The 24,783-nt window shown below is 40.4% G+C and overlaps 1 protein-coding gene across 4 annotated transcripts in view; it reads left to right on the forward strand.

Annotated features, from left to right (window-relative positions):
• The window catches only part of nlgn4xa (neuroligin 4 X-linked a), a 118,982-nt gene extending 96,409 nt beyond the window's left edge, over window positions 1-22,573 (forward strand). For all 4 annotated transcript variants that reach the window (XM_072657176.1, XM_072657177.1, XM_072657179.1 and 1 more), the window contains 2 exons: window positions 3,739-4,528; window positions 18,478-22,573. In XM_072657176.1, the coding sequence (XP_072513277.1) occupies window positions 3,739-4,528; window positions 18,478-19,366 (1,679 nt within the window). In that variant the 3' untranslated portion in view covers window positions 19,367-22,573. The remainder of the gene's footprint in view (window positions 1-3,738; window positions 4,529-18,477) is intronic.
• Window positions 22,574-24,783: the final 2,210 nt, after the last annotated feature.

The following is a 24,783-nucleotide window of genomic DNA, read 5'->3' on the forward strand; positions in this document are numbered from 1 at the left end:
TAGAAGTTACTTCATCTTTTATAGCAATTACTGAATCATTTATAGTAGATACAGGGTCATTTCTAATATTTGCAGAATCATTTATAGTAGATACTGAATTATTTTAGCAGTTACTGAATCATTTATAGTAAATCGTCATTCATTTATCATAAATACTAAACACTTTCTAGCAGTCATTTATAGCACATGTTAAATGTATTATTAGTTATTCATTAATAGTAGATAGATAATCATTTATAGTATATATTGGATCATCTTTAGTTGTTACAGAATCATTTATATATGCAGAATCATATACTGAATCAGCATCATTTGTAGTAGATACAGAATCATTTATAGTATATATTCAATCATATGTAGTAGGTACAGTAGGTACAGAATCATTTATCGTATATATTCAATCATTTGTAGTAGATACAGAATTATTTATAGTGTATATATTTAATCATTTGTTGTACATATTGAAACATTTAGAGTATACATTCAATCATTTGTAGTACATACTGAAGCATTTATAAATATATATTCAATCATTTGTAGTACATACTGAAGCATTTATAGTATATATTCAATCATTTGTAGTACATACTGAAGCATTTATAGTATATATGTAGTCATTTGTAGTACACACTGAAGTATTTATAGTATATATTCAATCCTTTGTATTACATACTGAAGTATTTATAGTATATATTCAATCCTTTGTAGTACATACTGAAGCATTTATAGTATATATTCAGTCATTTGTAGTAGATACAGAAGTATTTATAGTATATATTCAATCATTTGTAGTATGTACAGAAGCATTTATAGTATATATTTAATTATTTGTAGTACATACTGAAGCATTTATAGTATATATTTAATCATTTGTAGTTTTTACTAAAGCATTTATAGTATATATTCAATCATTTGTAGTAGGTACAGAATTATTTATAGTATATATTCAATCTTTGTAGTAGATACAGAATTATTTATAGTATATATTCAATCTTTGTAGTAGATACAGAATTATTTATAGTATATATTAAATCATTTGTAGTAGGTACAGAATTATTTATAGTATATATTCAATCTTTGTAGTAGGTACAGAATTATTTATAGTATATATTCAATCTTTGTAGTAGATACAGAATTATTTATAGTATATATTGGATCATTTATAGATACTGAATCTATAAATTAGTCTAGGGTTAAAGCCTCAAAGCACTGTATCTCTGCTTGTTCTGTGTAATGTCATTAAAACTACATATCCCATCATCCCACACTCTAAACTGCACTTTAACATCATTTGAGGTAAAAATCATCTAAAGAGGACCCTGACAGTTAAGGCATTAAGGCTTTCCTTTAAGGTCAAACCTGTCTGCCTCCTGTTAATATCTTTTTCCCAGTGTTTTGGAGCAAACCTGGCAATCTTCCAAGCAAGTAATTGACCTGCGATATAATTCTCCTTCATTCCCAACATGACCAGTGATAGAAACATTAATTAAAGGTGTAGTTTCTCCAAGTTATAAGATAATTATCAAGCCCTTTATAAGGTTGATCTTTTTTTTTGGGCCAAAGAATACGTTAAAAGGAAGAGGTCCCTCTCACATTTACATAATACAGTTTCAAAAGGTTAATTGCTAAAAGTACACCAACAAAACTCAATGCTTAGGTGTCTGATGTTAAATTTAACAATGTAATGAAATGTATTCTGGGTGAACAGGTGGCATAGCAGGTAATGTGCGTGCCACACCGCTCCCGAGGCCTGGGGTAGTGGGTTTGATCTTTGCTCTGGCATTTGTTCCCCTCAAAAACACACATGGGATGTTGGTGAACTGGCTATGCTATATTGCCCCTAGGGGTGTGTAGTTCCCTGCGATGGACTAGTGCCCTTCCCACATGATATTCTTGCCTTGCGCCCAATGGTTGTTGGTAGGCTCCAGGCCAACTATCACCCTGACCTGAAAGAAGATGGATGCTGGGTGACCAGTGAGACCTCAGATAAGGTCAACATACTTTTTCCATCTTAGGCTTTAAAAACATTTAGAAGAGGCTTTTCTATTTGCTACTTGGTTGTGAATCTATTTCAGTATCCATGGACCCATCAGCATTCATCTTCCTTTGCAATATACTATATGTCCAAATGTTTGTGGACATCCCTTTAATGAATGCATTCAGCTACTTAACGTTACACCTGTTGCTGACACATATGTGTAAATGCACACACATAGCTTGTCGAGTCCCTGTGGAGTAGTACTGCCAATAGAATAGCACTCTCTGGAACAGATACATCACCACACCGTGTGAGCTAGAGAGGTATAAAGCCCCCCAGCATTGAGCTGTGGAACTGTGTTCTCTGGAATGATGGTTGCTGCTCCTTCCAATACTTTGGGATGCGTTGGGGAGTTGAGGATGAGTTGGGGTGGTGATCAGCCAACATCCTGACCTCACTAATACTCTTGCCACTGAATGCAATCAAATTATTACAGCAATACTCCAAAATCTAGTAGAAAGCCTTCTTCCCTGGACAGTAGAGACAGTTACTAAACTCCTTTTAATACCCTTGATTTCAGAAGAAACAATGAATGAGCAGGTGTCCCAATACTTTTGTCCATATAGTGTACATCACTAGGCCTGTAACGCATCCATTTCCAGTTTCTGACTTCAGTCCTGTCTTTGTGTGTACTCAGTGAAGGTCAGGTCAGTCAAGAACATCCCCTTAAGCAAACTCAGGGTTTGCTTTAGTAGTAGGTTTATGTCTGAGGTCCGTCTCCTACTGCAAGGTGAAGCACTGAGTCCCCAGAGCCCTGAGTGGGTTGGGTCTGAGCAGTTTAGAGGCTTCTGTAAACTTCACACTTCAATATCCGGCTGCTGTCAGCAGCCACATTGGAAATGAACCAGTAGAAGCCATGAATGCCCATGGCACCATGTTTCATGGATTAGTTCACTGTGGATCATGGGCAGTTCCTTTTTTACTCGGGTAGATGGAAATAATCACCTCAACAGTCTGTAAGGTGTTGTCTCAGAGCTCTGCATAATCTGATACTTTTGGACAAACTCAACCTTGCTTTTTTGTTCTTGTGCCTCATCAGGGGTTTGTATCTTCTCTTCTGAGGTACCTTCTTCTGTATTCTTCTGTTTTTGACTGATGTATTGATTCATTATTGATTTTTCAGTCTCATGATGGACTGCTCTACTGGCATTGACACTTCTTTGGCATTCATTTGGAGACATAACAGCAAAATATTCTAGATACCACACCTAGAGTTATCTGCAGACCTTTTGTTAGCTCTCATGTTGGAGCGAATGATGCTACAACACACAGCTGGCTAACAAGTAACTGTTCTTGGGTTCTTAATGGTTTCTCAAAATGTAGGACTACAATGATATGGTTTCCAGTGATTCAACAACTTGAGGACAAAGTAGGTAGGGGGTGATCATGTAACTAACACTTCTGTTGCTAAATGCAATCAAATCCTCACAGCAATGACTCCAAAACCTAGTCTTCCATGAACAGTAGAGAATAAGAGTTACTCTAACAAAAGCAGGATAAACTCTTTGATGCCCTTGATTTCAGTAAAAACAATGAATGAGCAGGTGTCTCTAAACTTTTGTCCAAATAGTGCCTTCACCCTTTGTCCTGGTTTATATGCTTCCTGTTACCATTAATGCTGTAAGTTACACAGATGTTTCTGCTCCTGCTTTTAGCAAAGTGGTCTGAGTGCCCTAATGGGTTTTTCGTCCTCTTTCCAGATCTGTTTCAGAAAGCCATCATCCAGAGCGGAACTGCTTTGTCCAGCTGGGCCGTCAACTACCAGCCTGCCAAGTACACACGCATGCTAGCCGAAAAGGTGGGCTGCAACATGATAGACACCACAGATCTGGTGGAGTGCTTACAGAAAAAGAACCACAAGGAGCTTATTGAACAGTACATCACCCAGGCAAAGTACCACATCGCTTTCGGACCGGTTATAGATGGCGACGTCATCCCAGACGACCCGCAGATCCTCATGGAGCAGGGCGAGTTCCTCAATTACGACATCATGCTGGGAGTCAACCAGGGGGAAGGGTTCAAGTTTGTCGACGGGATCGTGGACAGCGAGGACGGTGTTTCCGCGAACGACTTCGATTTCGCCGTGTCTGATTTCGTGGACCACCTGTACGGTTACCCCGAGGGTAAGGATACGCTCCGGGAAACCATCAAGTTCATGTACACGGATTGGGCTGACAAGGAGAACCCGGAGACCAGGCGCAAGACTTTGGTTGCACTGTTTACGGATCACCAGTGGGTGGCGCCCGCCGTGGCTACAGCAGATCTTCACGCACAGTACGGATCGCCCACATACTTCTATGCTTTCTACCACCACTGCCAGAGCGAGATGAAGCCCAGCTGGGCCGACTCGGCACACGGAGACGAGGTGCCGTACGTGTTCGGAATCCCTATGATTGGCCCGACGGATCTGTTCAACTGCAATTTCTCCAAGAACGATGTCATGCTCAGCGCAGTCGTGATGACCTACTGGACAAATTTTGCTAAGACAGGGTGAGTGAAGGATCTAGTGACATTCCTAATGACGTATGTCGGGTTCTTTTTTAACTGATGCCATTGAGTCAGTAAGTTGAATGCATAGAATGAATAGAACTAGCATACAACTTTAACTAACTTTATAATCAATGGAAGATTGTGAGTTCAGTCCACAGACATCCATGGTCAGGAGTCCAAGAGTGCATAATTTGCCTTGCTTTTTCGGGCTGCTTTTTTTTTTTTTATAGATAGCAGTTTAACATAGTTTGTTCCCTTCTGGCTTAAAGAGTCCGCTGCTTTTTCATTCTAGAGCCGTTTCAGTAATGCGAGAACTATCTGTTGTTCCCCCGCATTGTAGAGCCCCCACCGTTCCTACAAACTTCCTACAAAGCGAAACGGAAACGATGTACGCGTTGGTGTGATTTACACGGGAAAGTACTCGTCTGGTCACACTGAGGATGCAGAATACAATCAAAGTAAATCCAGAAAACATCCAGAGATGAAACACATGTTAATGGCAGGTGTAAACAAGTTATTAGTGTTCTCCTCCAAGCGCGTTGAACCGTCTAATGATGTTGAATTAGCTGCAGATTGAAAAGATATATTTGCATGTAAATGCGTGTTGGAGGAGGAGAAGGGATGCTTTGTTCTTGTTATAGACTAGCTGTTTATTACACATCACACAGCATTGCCTTATTAGTATTAAAATAAGTGCTGATAAGTGGCATTTTCAAAGTGTGCAACATAGCAGGAAAGCCCTGGTTCTCAACAACTGAATGTGGACGCAAATCCTTGGCAATAAACAGTGTGATAGAGGTTGTAAGCTGCTTCGCCCTTTCTGAGTTAGGTGGAAGCTCTGACATGGCTTGCTTCACTCAGCACTTCTCTTCCACACTTCCGAGTTCTGTCTTTTGTCTTCCGTCAACATTTAGAAAACTGATATTTTTGACATTTGTGAATCGATTCAGAATCGAGATGCATCTGTCATTTCTTTCCCAGCCCTAATGCCAGATGTACGGTGTGATAAAGCATAGTGTCTGGCTGAAGCAGAGATTACTTTTGGGCGCTGGAGCTGAATGAGTCATGGTTTTTGCATTTGAAATCACCTTCATCAGACCTTTTTTCCTCTCTGTAAAGTCGCTCTCTCCCTTTCATTGCGTTTCAGAGCATGTACGCGCCACCTCATTGCAAAGGCCATCCATTTAAAGATAAGTGGCTTAACTCTCAAGCCGCTTCCCAGACGAGGGGTTATATGTGACAGAACCTTTTAGACCGGGAGTGCAGATATATGTAGGACCAGATTTTACCCTCTGCCTGATTACATAGCAGCCTCTGGAGAACTGACCCTAGATCAGATATGGGCCTAAACTCTTTTTTTTTTTTTTTTTTTTGAGCGATGCCATAGAAGAACTATTTAAGGTTTCATTAAGAACTGGATTTTTTGTAAATGTGAAGAATCTTTTAATGGGCAGAGAATCTTTACATGGACGTCTTTAAACCTTTAAACGCTTCTTCACATATATAGCTCTTCACTGAAATGGTTCTTTATGGAGTCCAAACCGGTTCTTCTGTGGCATTTAACGAACGATGTAGTCAAAAATCTAAATTGCTGTGCAATTTAGGTTGAAGATTAACAACCCTATTCCAACCAATCCAAAGTTTCAGAAGCTCCAGGCGACACAAGATCAGGGCATCTTCAGAAGTAGCCCCTCTCCAGGGGGTCGGGACCCTGTGCAGCATGTTGCCTGTGCTTCAAGTAGAGAGATAGAGAGAACTGGAATAAAAAATAAATAAATATCCTTAATAAATAAATCTCTCTCTCGCACGCTCACACGGACACAGAGCTCTCATTCTCTCTCTCTCTCTCTCTCTCTCTCTCTCTTGCTCTAATTTGAAACTCTATTCCAAAGATAGAGAGAGAGAGAGAGAATGTAAGTGTCAAATCAGAGTGAGAGAGAGAGAGAGATAGAGAGAGAGAGAAAGAGAGAGAGAGAATGTGAGCTCCAAATCAGAGTGAGAGATAGATAGAGAGAGAGAATGTGAGCTCCAAATCAGAGTGAGAGAGAGAGCTTTATTTATTAAGGATATTATTTATTTATTATATTATTTATTATATTATTTATTTTTTATTCCAATTCCAGTGTGTGAATATTCTTAATAATGGAAAGTTCAGTATTATTCTATTATATTATTGATTGTTGGTTTGAATTCCAGGTCTTGCTGCCTGTCATCAGCAGCCAGAACCAGAGAGAGCACAATTGGCCTTTCTCTCTCTGGGTGTTATGCTGCTAGCTAATGCATCAAAGCAGGGTACCCAGGCCTTTCCTCCGAGCACGTTGGCTGCCCGGTGACGTCAGTCCCCACCGTTCTGGAGTCGGGAGCATTACATGTGATGGGGGAGAGTTGTAACAAGTGGGTTGGGTAATTGGTAAATCTAAGAAACTGGAGGGGGGAATTGGGTAATACTGGGTAATCAATAATGGTCTCAGAATTATTCTAATATTGTTGGGATTATTTATGGGACAGTATATCGTCCAACAATAAATAGTAACTGTGACAGGGCTTAGCTTCGTCTGACTCATGGCCCATCTCCAACTGGCACCATGGCATCAGGAGATGGGCTGGCAGGCTTGTCAACATCTCTCTCCCTCTCTCTCTCTCTCTCTCTCTCTCTCTCTCTCTCTCTGTCTCTCTCGTTCCACTCTCTCTGAGTGTTTCTCACTCTGCCCAAGTGGCTTAAAAACAGAGCGGGCAAAAAATGAAGGCAATTTCCGCCGTACTTGGAAGTGCTCTCACGTCACAGGAGAGTCTCTCCAGCCACTGGTAAACACTCCACTCATGAAGCCAGACTTTAACTTGCTGAGGGTTATCCAAAAATCATGTGTATGTCTGACAGACAGAGAGAGAGCGAGAGAGATGGCGAGAGAGTGAGAGAGTCACAAATCTGAGAGACATTGTGACTTATAATCATCTTTAATCAAAACACTTAAAGCAGCATCATGTATTTAATGTAGAACAGCAGCGTCTGAATCATTGTAGTACTCCACTGACTGCAGGAATGGTGTTTCCCTCATTCCCACTCCAGGCCGGAATTCCTCTGCTGCTCTATGGAACACGAAGCAAACAGGACAACCCTCGTGAGAGCTGCGTAACACTGTGTAACACTGTCATATCAGTGCACAATTAATGTAAAGAGAGACAGAGAGAGAGAAAGAGAGAGAGAGAGAGAGAGAGAGAGTCCCAAATCAGAGCAGGAGAGAGGGAGAGGCCGAGAGAAAGAGAGCTTTAAATCAAGGTGCGAGAGAGGGAAAGAGAAAGAGGGAGAGAGCTTCAGATCAGGGTGAGAGAATGTAAGCTTCAAATGAGAGAGAGATAAAGAGAATATTAGCTTCAAATCAGAGTGAGAGAGAGAGCAAGTGAGAGAGCAAGATAGACAAAGAATGTGAGCTCCAAATCAGAGCGAGTGAGAGAGCATGTGAGCTCCAAATCAGAGAAAGAGAGAGAATGTGAGCTCTAAATGAGAGAGAGAGAGCATGTGAGCTCCAAATCAGAGAAAGAGAGAGAATGTGAGCTCTAAATGAGAGAGAGAGAGCATGTGAGCTCCAAATCAGAGAAAGAGAGAGAATATGCGCTCCGTCAGAGGGCGAGAGAGAGAGATAGAGAGAGAATATGAGCTCTAAATCAGAGAAAGAGAGAGCAAGATAGAGAGAGAAAATGAGCTCCAAATGAGAGAGAGAGAGAGAGAATATGCGCTCCGTCAGAGGGCGAGAGAGAGAGATAGAGAGAGAATATGAGCTCTAAATCAGAGAAAGAGAGAGCAAGATAGAGAGAGAAAATGAGCTCCAAATGAGAGAGAGAGAGAGAGAATATGCGCTCCGTCAGAGGGCGAGAGAGAGAGATAGAGAGAGAATGTGAGCTTCAAATCAGAGAGAAAGAGAATATGAGCTCCGTCAGAGGGCGAGAGAGAGATAGAGAGAGAATGTGAGCTCCAAATCAGAGCGAGAGAGAGAAATACAGACACCATATTTTTAGAATAACTAAATATATTTTTTCCTTTAGTCGCTTGAATTTGACTCATTAAGTGTTATGCAGAAATTAAGTGAGAGATCCACATTAAAGAGAGGAAGAGAGAGAGAGAGATTGTTTGGCCTTTTTGTTGAAAAACTTTTATTTTTGCCTTTTTCTCGCCGAGCGCTCAGACGTGTCTCGCACCTATCATTACAACCTTTCACTGCTAATCCCCCTTTTGTCAGCGCTGCTATGAAGAGTAAATGAGTCTGGAGACTGCACAGCGCCGGGAGAAGGGTGCTCTTTTAGCCTTCAGGGGAACTCGGCAAAAGCACTTGCGAATGCTTTTCAGTACAGATTAAACTTCAGTCCTGGAAGGATTTTTAGCAGAATGCATTCTGTAAGGAACTTAGCATAATGCGAAGCTGCCTGTGTATCAGGATTTATGCTGTTGTGCGGATCTGCTGCCAGACAAACAAGGCTTCCCACCCCTGGTCCTGGAGGACCTCCAGCCCTGCATGCTGTGTTTACCCTGCTCTCAACACACCTGATCCAGCTTATCAGCTAATGAACTAGCCCTGAGTAGGTGTGTTTATGGTGAGGGTGTTGGAAATTGTTTTCTTCTGTTGACTCTTTGGTGAAGGTGCTATTTTAATGCAGATGTCACTGCACAGTAGAAAAGTGCACCACCACTCCTGGAAACTGGATTCGAGGTCCAGATTTGAAGATCTCTGCTCTAGAGTTTGCTAAACCTTGCTAAGCTCTTTGATTTGCCTCTCTAGCAATCCTATGAGTAGAGTGCTAGTAGGCTCCTTAGAGAAGCCCATAGCTGCTGATTGTTGGGACAAGGTTTGAGAAGTCAGAGTATTTAAAAAGCATTGAAATTTGCATCATCTGGCCTTGCCTAGTGATGATTGTGAACAAGCTATAGCCCCAACAAGCTAATTAAGACCTTGGTAGCTGTTATCTGAGAGCTTGAATCTCCTGGGTTTCCGAAAGGTCTGCATGGGATCCTTTCCAATTTATACTCTAGCTAGTCAAGCTTAAAACGTTGAATCTTTAAGTTTATACATTTTGGAGGTCAGGAGGTCATCTTCTACAGTTGTGACCATTGCTCAGCTGTATAAACTGTGCATTGTAAGGAATATTATTCCTTAATATTTTATTCCCAGTCAGTCTGGACTACTTCTAATGATCCATTTATCAGGCTATGTGGAACAGGGATGCACAGAGACCACTATTTCTTTTCCGATAATGATACCGATACATAACCTTGACTTTAACTCTGATTTACTATGTGCAATACCCTCCCCCCACATGTGCAATTAAGAGTAATCTACAATAACCTGTAAATAATATTGTTTTTGCTTTTTTTTCTTATTTATATTGTGTATATAGTGTAAATTATTTATCTACGTTTTTGTAACTGAGTGTCTTGCTACCCCTTTCTGCTGTGACACTGAGAATTTTCTCACTGTGAGACTAATAAAGGATTATCTTATCTTATCTTATCTTATCAATACTCGATAGATGGCTATAATTCATGATATTTATAGTGTTCTGTTTTATAGGTTGTACTTTTTATTTCTTATCAATGCAGAAACACATGCAAGTAGGGAAGCATAATCTTTCCAAGCTTTCCAAAATTCACGTTTCAGAGCAGTGAAACAAATATTAGTTTAGAAACAAAAAGTGCCGATTTAGCAATTTCATATTCAGGTCCTTGTCTCTGTGTAAAAACTACTAAACTTCAGTGTGTGGCTTTTAAACAGGCTGCTGAAACTCAACTACTGGTTTCAGAACCAAAAAAACACATGGAAACAAAAAGTATGTCTGTTTAATGGTAATAAATCTTTATGACTGGCTTTTACTGGTTGTTTAAACGTTTGGTTTCATAACAAAGTATGCAAACAAACATGTTCTATGTAGTGAAAAAAACAGGGTGCCAGGAAGCTTCATGGTATCGGTGCTCTCTATTGCAGATACCGATACTGTGTGTAAGTGAAGGTATCGGTGCAACAGTAATGTTGACAGAATGTGAAGGACAGCTGGTGCTTTTACATTACATCAAAAAGAGCATGTTTTGTTTATATATCTCTTATATATTTTCTTATTTTCTTCTAATGTGTTTAAGCAAAGCTGTTATAAAAGTTCCACTAGCGCAAATCCTAGCATGATGAAGATATTTAACGTCAAGAATTCTGCCGTTAATAAATATACATTCTTTCAGCTAGAATGAAACATAACCGTGCTTGGATGCATCCTCAAGACGCAACTGGGTTGAATTCCAAAGGAGTTCAGAAACAGTCATCGTAGTGAATGAAGCAAGCTGTATGTGGTAAATGCTTCAGGCTAAAAGAGAGAGAGAGTGAGAGCTAAAGAGAGAGAGAGAGCTAAAGAGAGAGAGAGAGAGAGAGAGAGAGAGAGAGAGAGAGAGAGATGGTATATTTTCTGTTTTCATTGCAAAGAGATAGTAGAAGCATTTCTGTCCAGCCACCCCTTCTTGAACTATAGTATTCACTAAAATTAGGAATAGGGACCTCAGACAACAGATAATGGACAAAATATCACATTACAATTCTAGTGATAAACAGTGCAATCTCAATGTGCTTAGTTAATATGTTAGTTGAACCCTTGCTGTGTCATTCTGGCATTCTGGTCTAAAACAGCATTCCCTGCTAAACCAGTCAAACAGTCAAACAGGGGTTCTGATATGCCTTTCTAGTAATCCTACAAGTACTTTTCTTAGAGTGCTAGTATTTAGAAAGCATTGAAATTTGCACCTGGCCTTTCCTACTGATAATTGTGAACAAGATATAGCCCCAACAAGCTAATTAAGGTCTGAGACTGGTAGAAGTTATCTGAGAGCTTGAATCTCCTGGGTTTCCTGGGTAATTTTTCACATTTCGACAGTATAAATTTGGCAGTTGTTCTTTACACTATTTCCCCTTGGTTAGGCCTTCCAGAACTGGACTGAAGATGTAAAATGTCAAATGAGAGCATATAGTCCTAATCAGCAAAGACTACTACTACTAACAATGCTGTTATCTTGTCTGAAAGTACAGAAAAAGGCTGCTGTGTTACTGCTGAGAACACTATCCCCACTTTCAGAGCAGAAATGATTAGTTACAGTGTTTTCCTCACTGACACGTTTTCTTGTCGAATTAAGCATTAAAATTCCTGCGACCTATCCATTCAGACTTATTCCCTATAGTGTCTAAGTAGTCCGAGCAAGCTTTCCCATTAGTTTGGCCTTCAAGAAATGAACTGAAGGCATAAAGTTTCTGATGAATGCTAATAAACACATCGTCCTAGTCAGCGAAGACTACTGCTATTACTACTATAATCTTGTTTAAGTGTTAAACAGAGCTTAGAGTGTTTGACATTTATGGCCTGAAACCAAAAACTGACAAATTGGCAAATTATGGTGAATCTGCTTATCTATCTGTCCAGTGATCAGCACATATGAACACTGTACTGGACAGATAGATAAACAGATTAAAAAGGCTATGGACCACCAGTTTGTACAGACGCCCCTGTAGCTACTGAATAGTAAACCTTAGTGTATTCTTCAGTAACTACAGGGACGCCTGTACAAACTGGTGGGGCTATTCTCACACACCTTAGTGTGTAGTAAGCCTTTCTGCGTTGACGGGTTAAACATAATTTGTCAGTTTGTCAGTTTTTCACATTATCTTTTTGTTTTTATTCATTAATAATAAGGGTAGTACATTTCCTCCAAATGTTTATTTTTCTTTAGTTCTTGTCTCGTTTCCGCTTTGGAAAATAAGTCATCGGCTAATATTTTCACAATAGTTTTCATTAACAAAATTATTAGTGGTAAAATTACTGTTTCTAAAATTCGTTCAATATGTGTCTGTAAAACTACAGTCTATGAAATGCATAGATTCTTATAAACCTCTGTTGGGCAAGATTATTAATGATCGTAATGAAAATGAGCTGAGCGATAGTCAGGATGCTGGCAGCACTCAATCAACAAACTTGCGCTAGTTTCAGGACTCATTTGTGCATTGCAGATCTCTGCGGCTGCATAGCCCAGCATTTCACCACCAATTAGCAAGTGATATATTGTGCGGTGCTTACGCTCTGCCTATGTGTGGTCCTAGCAGCTGTTCGGAAGCACCTTTCTGTGGGCAACTACGGCTCAAAGCACTTTGCTCATCACAGGTCTAGAGCAACATGGGAAGCTCCAGTACGCAATGTCGTTATGGTGAGTTCTCCAAGGCTTTCGTAATGGGCCGGGCTAGCGGAACCATTTCGCGTCATTGATTCTCCCTCCTGTTTGGCTCACGGCAAGATTACACTGTAGATTTTTCATCTGTGTCCGCCAGTGGCAAGGTGGTCCATTCTTCCGTGGTATTGTGTGTGGTAGGAATTACGTGATAACGCAGAAAAGAAAAATAGCCGAATGCATTTGCGCCTCAATTTAGCTCTGAGTCCCTTTGAGTCAAAGATAAACAGCGCAGTCAAATGGGAGATAAATAACTTGCCATCACCCCTTCTGCTCGGGTATCAGTCACACACAGCCGTCGTAGCGCTGATGCGTAGATTATGGGTCGAAGCTTCAGACACCACAGAGCGCTGCTTTGATTCTCAGCCAGCTGAGAGTCTGTGATTGTAACAAAACCAAAATATCGTCCAGGCATAAACAAACTGCTCTTTAAAGGGTCCATATCTTATATCCTTTAGGATTTTAAGTCCACCTCAATTATAATCAGTCATCATGTGGGTTCATATGACCCTTTTCTAGCCTTTTATCCCATTAGGCACTTTTTTATAACCATGGCTTTGAGGCTTATATATGTAAATAACTAATCTACTCTTATTGACAGCCTTGTACACTATATGTCCAAGTAGATAAGTGCTGCTAAAAGCACAGGACAGCAGATAAACATGACCCTATTGACACCATCCTGCCTAATGCCAGGTGTGAGCTAGAGGGGTATAATCCCCCCACCACTGAGCTGTGGAGCAGCTCCCTGGACAGTAGAGACAGTTACTACAACAAAAGCAGGATCAACTCTGTTTTAATGCCACTGATTTCGGAAGAAACAGTGAATGAGCAGGTGTCCCAATACTTTTGTCCATACAGTGTATGTGTGAAGAACATTTTCAGGGCTTAAAAAAGCAGATGTAAAGGTTTTTAATACTCATATTATGGAACCATAAAATGGTTCTCCTTCATTTGTAGCAACAGAACCTTGGTACAGTTTGTGTGGTCAGTTCAATCACGCCCTCTATTCTTTGTTCTATCTGTGTATTGGTGTGTGTGTGGGTGTGTGTGTTCTGCATGCCGCTAGAGGTTCTCTCTGTCATCAGTGTCTATTTAAAGTCTGCCTGGCTCTCATCCTCTATCTCTCTCTGTCTCAGCCCCTCAACTCATCCAACTTAATGAAATCACAGCCCGTGATCTTGCGGCAGAGTCACCGCCACCTCTGCAGGCTCCCTGAGCAGCCCGCAAACACAGTTAAGACCATTGGGGTGAATTACTGCTGCTAACCCAGTTCATCTTGCAGCTAATGACGGCGCATTGCCGTCTCGTGGTACGAATTGAGTTTGTCGAGGGGATCGCCTGCCGGCATTGTCGGACAGCGTCACGGTGGATTATCTGCATGCTAGCAGGTAGCACGAAGATTTACTGCAATTGTAGGACTTTAACATTCCGAACATGTCCCCGAGAATTACTTCTGATGTATTTTTGGGACTGAGGCGTGTGCTAAAGCTGGTGACTCATAAGCTGTACCTGCACACTGCTTTAATGCACATGCAAATTAAACCAGCAGATTCCTTTTTCTCCTCGTCTCCCAACATCAAAACCACCACCACCACCACCACCATTACCAGGTCATCTGTACCTGATTCGTGCAAATCCTGTGCAGACATGCACCAGAAAGACGTCTGTTGCAGAACAACTAATGATAAGTTGACCCACTTAGGAAGAGGCTGTTGCAATCTCTTACATGCTGTGTGCTTCAGTACACTCTTAAAAATAAATGTTTAGAACAGAGATTATGTGAGTGTGAAGAGTTATTTAAAGGCTTGAGGATCCTTGACTTGATCTAAAGGTTCATTATAAATCCAAAATTGGTGTACTTGGTATGATAGTTTCTTAAAAATGTTTAAAGGACCTTCACTTGATGTAAACGTTTGAAGGTTTTTCCTGCTCACACTCTAATCTCTATTACAGACATGATTCCTTAAAAAACCAAAATTGCTATACTTGGTCTATTAGAGGTTCTTTTAAACATTTAAAGAACCTTCACTTTATGTAAATGCTCTTTACCCATTTCAAGGTTCTTCACACTCAAACGTCTTTATTACAAACATGGTTCTTTATGGAACCACAATTGCTATATTTGGTATGCTAGAGTATGAGAAACCTTTTAAAGGTCTAAAGAACCTCCACTTGATATAAAGGGTTCTCTACACTCACATGTCATTTACAAATAATTGGTATAATAGAGATGAGTGAGTGTGGGTCTATTACAAACACGGTTCTTTATGGAACTGGAATTGCTTTACAATAAAGGTTCTTTTAAAGATGTAAAGAACCTTCATCTGATGAAAGGGTTTTAACCAGTTAATTGGTCTTTGCACTCATTTATCTCTATTACAAACATTGTTCTTTATGGAAATAAAATGGATGAGTGTAACTGCTATAATAGAGATTTTGTTTATGTATAGTGGGGGAAAAAAATATTTAGTCAGTCACCAATTGTGCAAGTTCTCCCACTTAAAAAGATGAGAGAGGCCGGTAATTGACATCATAGGTAGACCTCAACTATGAGAGACAAAATGAGAAAAAAAATTCTGAAAATCACATATTTGCAAATAATGGTGGAAAAGAAGTATTTGGTCACCTACAAACAAGCAAGATATCTGGCTGTCACAGACCTGTACCTTCTTCTTTAAGAGGCTTCTCTGTCCTCCACTCATTACCTGTATTAATGGCACCTGTTTGAACTCGTTAACAGTATAAAAGACACCTGCCCACAACCTCAAACAGTCACACTCCAAACTCCACTATGGTGAAGACCAAAGAGCTGTTGAAGGACACCAGAAACAAAATTGTAGACCTGCACCAGGCTGGGAAGACTGAATCTGCAATAGGCAAGCAGCTTGGTGTGAAGAAATCTACTGTGGGAGCAATAATCAGAAAATGGGAGACCTACAAGACCACTGCTAATCTCCCTCAATCAGGGGCTCCACGCAAGATCTCAGCCCATGGGGTCAAAATGATCACAAGAGCGCTGAGCAAAAATCCCAGAACCACACGGGGGGACATAGTGAATCACCTGCAGAAAGCTGGGACCAACGTTACAAAGGCTACCGTCAGTAACACACTACGCCGCCAGGCACTCAGATCTTGCAGTGCCAGACGTGTTCCCCTGCTTAAGCCAGTACATATCCGGGCGTGTCTAAAGTTTGATAGAGAGCATTTGGATGTTCCGGAGGAGTATTGGGAGAATGTCTCATGGTCAGATGAAACCAAAGTAGAACTGTTTGGTACAAACACAACTCGTGGTGTTTGGCGGAGAGTGAATGCTGAGTTGCATCCAAAGAACACCATGCCAACTGTGAAGCATGGGGGTGGCAACATCATGCTTTGGGGCTGTTTCTCTGCAAAGTGACTAGGACAACTGGTCCATGTACATGAAAGAATGAATGGGGCCATGAATTGTGAGATTTTGAGTGCAAACCTCCTTCCATCAGCAAGGGCATTGAAGATGAAATGTGGCTGGGTCTTTCAGCATGACAATGATCCCAAGCACACTGCCAGGGCAACAAAGGAGTGGCTTCGTAAGAAGCATTTCAAGGTCCTGGAGTGGCCTAGCCAGTCTCCAGATCTCAACCCCATCGAAAACCTTTGGAGGGAGTTGAAAGTCTGTGTTGCCCGCCGACAGCCCCAAAACATCACTGCTCTAGAGGAGATCTGCATGAAGGAATGGACCAACATATCAGCAACGCTGTGTGCCAACTTTGTGAAGACTTACAGAAAACGTTTGACCTCTGTCATTGCCAACAAAGAATATATAACAAAGTATTGAGATGAACTTTTGTTATTGACCAAATACTTATTTTCTACCATTATTTGCAAATAAATTCTTTAAAAATCAGACAATGTGATTTTCTGATTTTTTTTTCTCATTTTGTCTCTTATAGTTGAGGTCTACCTATGATGTCAATAACAGGCCTCTTTCATCTTTTAAGTAGGAGAACTTGCACAATTGGTAACTGACTAAATACTTTTCTCCCCACTGTATGTAATGAACCTTTCAAAGATCTAAAGAACCTTCACTTGAAGTAAAGGTTCTTTACCAGTTTAATGGTTTTCCCACTCACACATTTCTACTACAAACAGGGGTCTTAATAGCTCCATGGCACCTTCATCGTTATGAGTGTAGGACGAAAACAGAAACCACAAGTTGAGTGTGGACATGTTCTCCACAGGGAGGATGGATGGGTGGTTGGATGGGGGTGGATTATGATTTTTAATGAGAACTCAGTCATTAGTCATTTTCAGACCCGTTAGAGTAATTTGGTATATTAGGTAAAAAAGAAATGTCTGAGAGTAAAGAAACTTCTGAGGGTTTGAAGGGTCTGAAGAACCTTCACTTGATAAAACTTTATTCTTTACCAATGTAAAAAACCCTTTACACTCCCACATCTCTATTACAAACATGGTTCTTAATGAAATCCGAATCAGTATAACAGAGATGTGTCAAAAAAATTGTCACTTGATGGAAAAGTTCTTTACCATTTCAGAGGTTTTCACATTCACACATCTCTATTACAAACTTGACTCTTTATGGTCTATTATGGACTTTTCTATGGCATTACTCGGAGAACCATGTGCAGCACCTTTATAGTTAAGAGTATAATAGGAAAACATAAACCTGAGGGTTTGAAATGTTGTTAAAGTTGAGTGTGGACAAGTTCTCCACAGGGAAGATGGCTGGGTGGTTGGATGGGGGTGGGTTAAGATTTTTAATGAAATTTCAGTCATTAGTCATTTTCAGATCCATTAGAGTAATTTGGTGGGAATCCAGTAGCACTATAATGAGTGTATAAAAAGCCGGATGAAAAGACATGACTGACATTGCAACTTAGGTGGTCAAAAAGAACTTTCCCTGCATAGTCCATGTAGGACTAGAGCCATAATTGAAACAACAAACTTGAATAACGCTAATGCACCTAGGGAAAAAAAGTATTTCACCAGCCACCAGTACATCTCCATATTTAGAAGCCTTTTAACACCTTCTCACTGAATAAAATGAACAATTGCTGGACTGGGTTATTTTTTTTTTTAGATGTGCTCCCACTAGAGATGTGAAAGATGTGATATAATGCTTATTAAAGCACAGGAAATCTTTTCAGAGTAGGTGTCTCTTATGATGTTTCCATAAATATTGGTTGTGTTAGGAGATAAAAATGAAAGGACGATGCCGAGCAGACCACTGTTGACCACATGAGTATGCCCTTAGGTTACACTTGTTAATGGAGTGTAGTGGTATACTTAGTCATCTTCCTCCTATAGATCTGTCCTGCTGGAGCCCACATGTAACACGTGGTACCCTTTCGTTCCATGTAGACAAAAGTATTGGGACACCTGCTTATTTATTGTTTCTTTCTTACGAGGTATTAAAAATTAGTTGTTGGAGCTGACAACATTGCATTGCTGACAAAAGCATTAGGTCAGGATGTTGGATGACCACCTCTCCAACTCATCCCCAACTTTCCAACTTATTCAGATAATATTGGATGGAGCACCATCCATCATTGCAGAGAACACAGCTCTATTGTTCCACAGCTCAATGCTGGGGGGCTTTATACCCCTCCAGCCCACACCAGGCATTAGGCATAGAGAAAATAGGTTCAAGCTGTGCGTGTTTGCTTGTGATCTAACAGATTCCTATTTTTTCTTTTCTTCCTAATAGAGATCCCAATCAGCCAGTCCCACAGGACACCAAGTTCATCCACACCAAGCCTAACCGCTTTGAAGAAGTAGCCTGGTCCAAGTACAACCCCAAAGACCAGCTCTACCTTCACATTGGCCTGAAGCCCAGAGTCCGCGACCACTACCGCGCCACCAAGGTGGCTTTCTGGCTGGAGCTCGTCCCTCACCTCCACAACATCAATGATCTGTTCCAGTACGTCTCAACGACCACCAAGATTCCCCCGCAGGACACCACGCCTTTCCCCTACACCAAGAGACTAGGCAAAACATGGCCATCGACCACGCGCCATCCCGGGGTCCCCCCACCCAACACCAAGCAGACGACAGACCAGCACAAAGGCAGCGACCTTGGCGACGATTCTGCCGTGGTGATCGAGAAGCGGGACTACTCCACGGAGCTGAGCGTGACCATCGCCGTGGGCGCCTCGCTCCTTTTCCTCAACATCCTGGCCTTTGCCGCGCTCTACTACAAGAAGGACAAGCGGCGGCACGAGTCCAACCGCCGGGGCCCCAGCCCTCAGCGCAATTCAACGCCAGCCAACGTGGCGGCCAACGCCAACGACATCGCACGCCTGCAAAGCGAGGAGCTGATGTCCCTGCAGATGAAGCAGCAGCAGCAGCTGGAACATGAGCACCACCACGAGTGCGAGTCCCTTCAAGCCCACGACACACTGCGCTTGGCCTGCCCGCCCGATTACACACTGACCCTGCGGCGGTCGCCCGACGACATCCCGCTCATGACGCCCAGCACCATCACCATGATCCCCAATTCCCTGGCTGGGATGCAGCCCTTGCACAACTTCAACACCTTTGGCGGGAATCAGAACAGCACCAACTTGCCTCACGGTCACTCCACCACCAGGGTATAGCTCTGCGCCTTGGGACTTTTTGTGGGCTGGACCTTTCAGAACTATCCAGGGGAGCCTGGGGATGGTTTACTCCAGCATGGGATTTAGGACGTGGAAGTCTTTTAAGGATGAAGGAAAAATATATACCGTTTCTTTGTTCCACTTGGAGACTCAGTGGATAAGATATTATTTTGCTACAACCCCTTCTTGAAGAACAGCTAAGTCTGACCTGACCTACTTGTGGGCAAAAAAAGTGAATGTTTCTAAACTAACGGTGCACTCAGAGCCAAGCGTAGAGAGGATAGTGGGATGTTTTACCAAAAGAATTCTCAAACTTTTTTAGAGAGGGACTGGTTTTGCTCGCAGAAGTGACACATACATGCAAAAGCTGGTGGGCAGCAATGCTCTGTCAATGATCTGTCGATGCTTTGTATGTGCCATACTGGTTATCTATATCAAGAGCAACAGACGACATTGGTATGGTGCCAGAACACTGTATTTTGAACAAAGGGATCAGTCTACTTTTCCGACCAGTGTTGTCACATATTCAAAAGGGGACTGAATTCGAAATCTCCCAGCCTGAAATGTATTTATGACAAATTTGTAAAGATGACAATTCTGTAAATAGCTGTGCGTTACAAATCCAATACTAAGAGAAAAATACAAAAAAGCTTTTATTGTTGTTTTGGTTCAAAATATGACTATTATAATGAGCTTGTGCTTTCTGTTGAAGTGACTGTAAATATGCCAGTCATAATCAGTCGTCGCATTACACTTTCCAATGCTACTCTATACCCCACTCATTCCAGTGACCACCCGCATCCATCACCATAACCTCTGGGTGGTTCTTCATCTTTGTCTTGCAAATGTCATTTCACCCCAAAAAAACAGCCTTGTACAGTGACTACAGTCACTGAGGATCGCTGTCTACAATGGCCCTTTTATGCTAATCTCAGCTTGTGTGAACTATAAGGGCCACACTCACCAAGAACAGGGGCAGGACGGGATTGTAACAAGCGGAATCGTGCTATGGAGGGAAGTTAATTTTACTGGGGATAGGTCTTGCAGGCCTGTTTTCCATGCTGTCTGACTTTACGAGTGTGAGTCGTTTTGTTCTAGGGAATCCTAAATTGCTAGAAAAACACTGGTCCATGGTGCTGTCACTCATGCATCTTCGTGCAACAAGCCAGTGGTTCCCAGCTGTGGTTGTGGACAGGCACGTGCACAGAAAACCTTAAGAGCTGTCACAATACCTGTTATTTTAGACAGTGTATAAACAGTATTATTGTGATTTTATGATATTTATAATTATATTATAGCAGAATTATGAAGCAGTTACATTTTCTTCAAAAACTAATTTAATTAATTAAGAATATTTAGATATTAGAATTGAAATATGAAAGAAATATTTAAATATCCTACATAAATTAATAAAAAATAAATACTAATCAAATAAAAACACTGTCGTTTTTAGCACAGTCTAAATATTGTCTTATTCGTGTTAATGGGCTCCTCCTCGCTCAGTAAACACAATGGGCAATATTAAGGTCAGCCAAAATGATTGAAGCCATGTCCACATGTACCTTTATGGCTCGGGAGGTTGTGAGTTCTAATCCCGAGCCATTCCACTTTGCAATCAGCTGCAAATTGGCCGCTCTCTCATAGCAGTGTCATGAGATGAGTTCGGGCAGTGTGTATCAGAGGACATGTGTAGAGGGAGCTATGACGGGATGCGTTCATTAGCAGTATCAAATTGGGAAAAACTAGATAAACAAATACATTTCAAATTCAAGATCTGTTTTGGTGAGGAGGAATGAGCCTCGACCTGAGAATACTAAAGTGTTGGCATATGCTCTAAGAGTGTTTACTGCTCTTGAGCTCCACCTAGGATGCAGTGCCCTCTGTTAGCCTTGGGCCGATAATAGATCTTTTTGAACACCTATATCAATACTCTGAATAAGTGTCGATATTCTGAAAAGGATTGTTTTTTCACCCGTGTCCAAGTCTTTTAAAATACTTAAAAAAACTGTGTAGACGTCATTTGTCTAAATTTACGCTAGCAGCCAAGCTTATCAAGCTTCAGCTCTTTATGGAGATTTCTCCTCGTTAAGTCCAACCTGTCAAAGATGCACACATCAGATACCGCCAATAATACCTCTTACCAAAGCACTAATAATGCTTTTGTTTTTTTTTACCAATGGGATGCTATAGTGAAGAACAACCAACAGTTGGATTGTGTGCCGTGTAACATTACAAGCCCCACACTTATATCAGGGTTCAGGGTTCTTTTCCTGACTGATTGAGTGAAAAATGCTAAAAAAAAGGTTCAAATTCATGTTTCGTGTGCCCTTATTTGCCCTTTGAGCCCCTGCCTACATGTCTGTGCACGGGCCTGTCCTGACGTTCCCATGCCCTATGTATTTCCTGTTTTTTTTTTTTTTTTTTTTTTTTTAAAGGAAATATAAGTAGGTAACTGCATTATAGCCAGAATATAATTACAGAATTAGCACCTCAAATCGTAACGACGGCAGAAAAACTGCATCTTCTCTCTCCGACTTGTCTGGGTCACCATCTGCTTCATCATGTCCTGCTTTTAGTCTTTTTTTCTTTTTCTTTTTTTTTCGGTTTATTTTCACAACTTTTCTGTCACTTTCTCCACTGCCTGAACGGAAGATGTGGCCAGCATTGTACTGTTTAGAGAAAAAAAAAAATTCTATATGAAAGAAAAAAAAACGACACAAAAAACCCAGGCAGTGGATTTTGGTATCAATATTAGTTGGATATGTTTGTAAAGCAGTATATGTTAGATATTTCTACTTGTCATATGCTAGCAATATGTAAAGTATTGTGCCAGGCTTGTGATATTTTTGGGTTACAACGCAAGTGAATGAGTGTAAATAAATGAAAAAAAAATTATAATAATAAGAATTATAAATGCTATTAAAAAAATCATTAACCCTGATATTTTTAGTTCTGCATCCTATAACAAGAAAGCTTGAAAGCGCAAGCAATGGTATAAAAAAATGCAATTGAAATTTATAAAGTTACATTTGTATATTGAATCTAAGATATTCATCTAGCCCCTTCAACTGTCAATAATTCAAGGGTGAAATGTAGGATTCTAAATAATAGTTTGTCTTATATTGTTTGCGTTTTTGCCTTAAGTGATAGATGATATTTCTGGCTGGACACCTATATAAAATTTTTCTGCAGCGTTTCTAATAAAATATCACAGTATTTTCTAAAGCTGTGTTTGCCTCGTTGTTGTGTTTGACAAGGGAAAATACAGTGAATAAACATGATGGTCAGGTCTGGGATTGGGTTTCAACATTTTTCATGGTACTGACCAAATTACTTTCTGGTACTAAAGATTTCTGTCATTCAGTACAAAATTTAAATAGAAAAAATGATTGGTCTTGTCAATATCATACTATTAATAACGATGTTTCCTGAATTGTAATTACAATTTATAGAAAACAGTACATGTACTTCGTGACTGTAAAATTGGAATTGTAAAACATTATATAGCTTTAAAAATATTCAATAATCGTGCGTCATTGCGGTACTTTGAATACTTTTTTTAAGTATCTGTACTTTTACCTACACTTTATTTCAGACGGGAAGTGTCCTGCTTTTTCATTTGTATTTGTGTTGTTACTCTAATGTGGGAGAACTTTGAACTTTCGATTTGAATATATCATATATTTTAATTTTTCAATTAAAATTGATTAACTAGCCGTAGCTAAGCAACTGTAACTAAGACCCCGTTTACACCTGGTCACTTCATGCATCTTGAGTTTTAGGATTATATCTGGATAAGGCCGAGCCACATAAAAATGCAAGTGTAAACACACCCAAGACTACAACCAGATACAAATCAGACCCCTCAAATCACTTCAGGAGGTGTTCTTAAAAACAAAACACTGCATAGACATTTGTCTACATTTACATTATAGGGCAAGCATGCCCTCCGTTTATGGAAATTTCACCTCAGTAAGTCCAACCTGTCACAGATACACAACGCCGCCAATAATACCCATTTACAAAAACTCCAAAGCACCAATAATGCTTCCTTACAAAAATCTTATTTGGGATGGGATGCAATACTGAAGAACAACCAACAGTTGGATTGTGTGCTGCGTAACATTACTAATAACACACTTGATGGAATCGACTTGATCAGAGGCGCATTTGAACCACGGAATTGCAGTTTAAACGTGTCTGTCTGTCCAAAACGTATTTGACAATCATTGCTTCTCCTGGTACAGCCAAAACACTAGTAATTAATTGAATGGGGTGAAAACGTAGCTTCAGTAATTGGTATTAAAGTCAAGGTATCAGTACTGATATGCAATTTTTCGTAGGAAATTCCGAGCCCTAGTTAAAAACCATATGGAAAAGAGGATGTTTTCTGTATATCCATGTGCTTCATTATTTGGGTTAGTTTACAGAGCCTGTTTTTTTCAAAAGCATCTCCAATGTAAAAGTGAGATTATCACTGGTACAGTTTATAATACAGGGCTAACAGACTGGAAGCATCTTAATTGACTTAATAAGGGCCTTGGTAAGGAATTACTCAGGGTGTGCAGCAGCAGCTCAAGGTACGGCTGAAGTAGGATCTTTATATATTTTTAAAAAGTATATATTTGTTCTGTTTGTTCTGGCAGGTGTGAGAAAGATCCTTGGTACAAACCCAATTACAGAAATGAGCATCTGGCCCAATGATGGGAAGTTGGCAACGTGATGATGCCAGTTCACAAACAGCAAAACCATTTCCTTTGAAATCTGTATTTTGAAGGTAAAGGATAGACGCACCTTTTCTAGATCTTTCATCTAAATCATTCAGCCCATCAGTGGCACGCTGCCATTTGGCTTATTTTGATGACTGACTCTTTACTGAGCGTTTGACACTGCAGTTTTCTTCATAAAATAATGACCTAGAGTTTGTGCCACAGAGGTGATAAATAGAGGTCTGGCTCAAAAAGAGGAAACCTGTCCTATAACAGTTCTTTAAATTAAGAGAAAAAAATAGATTATGCCCTCCCCTTTTTCCAAGTAAGTGTTGGTGCTGGGCGATAGCCTGTCGAAACCAGTGTACTGAAATTGGAGTCACACCAGGATATTGATTTTAGCTTTAGGGGTATTGATAAGTAATGAGCTTTATATCATCATAATGACATTCAGTTCAACAACTGTTACCATCAGCTTCCAGATTCTAGTTTGAGCTGGAATAAAACTGCCCAAATTCCCAAAAGAAATTCTTCTTAAGCCCTATTTCTATGTGATCTATGTGTATATATTTGTGCGGGATAAGAAATCTTAAGCATAAGTGACTGAGATGAAAGTGGCTCGAATTACGCACTGCCATCACCTCCAAAAACATGTGATGATACCCAATATTGTAATCCACTTATTGTAATAACGAAATTTTAGTCTAA

This window comes from Salminus brasiliensis, chromosome 15, assembly GCF_030463535.1.
Source record: "Salminus brasiliensis chromosome 15, fSalBra1.hap2, whole genome shotgun sequence".
In the NCBI taxonomy this organism is placed as follows: Eukaryota; Metazoa; Chordata; class Actinopteri; order Characiformes; family Bryconidae; genus Salminus; species Salminus brasiliensis.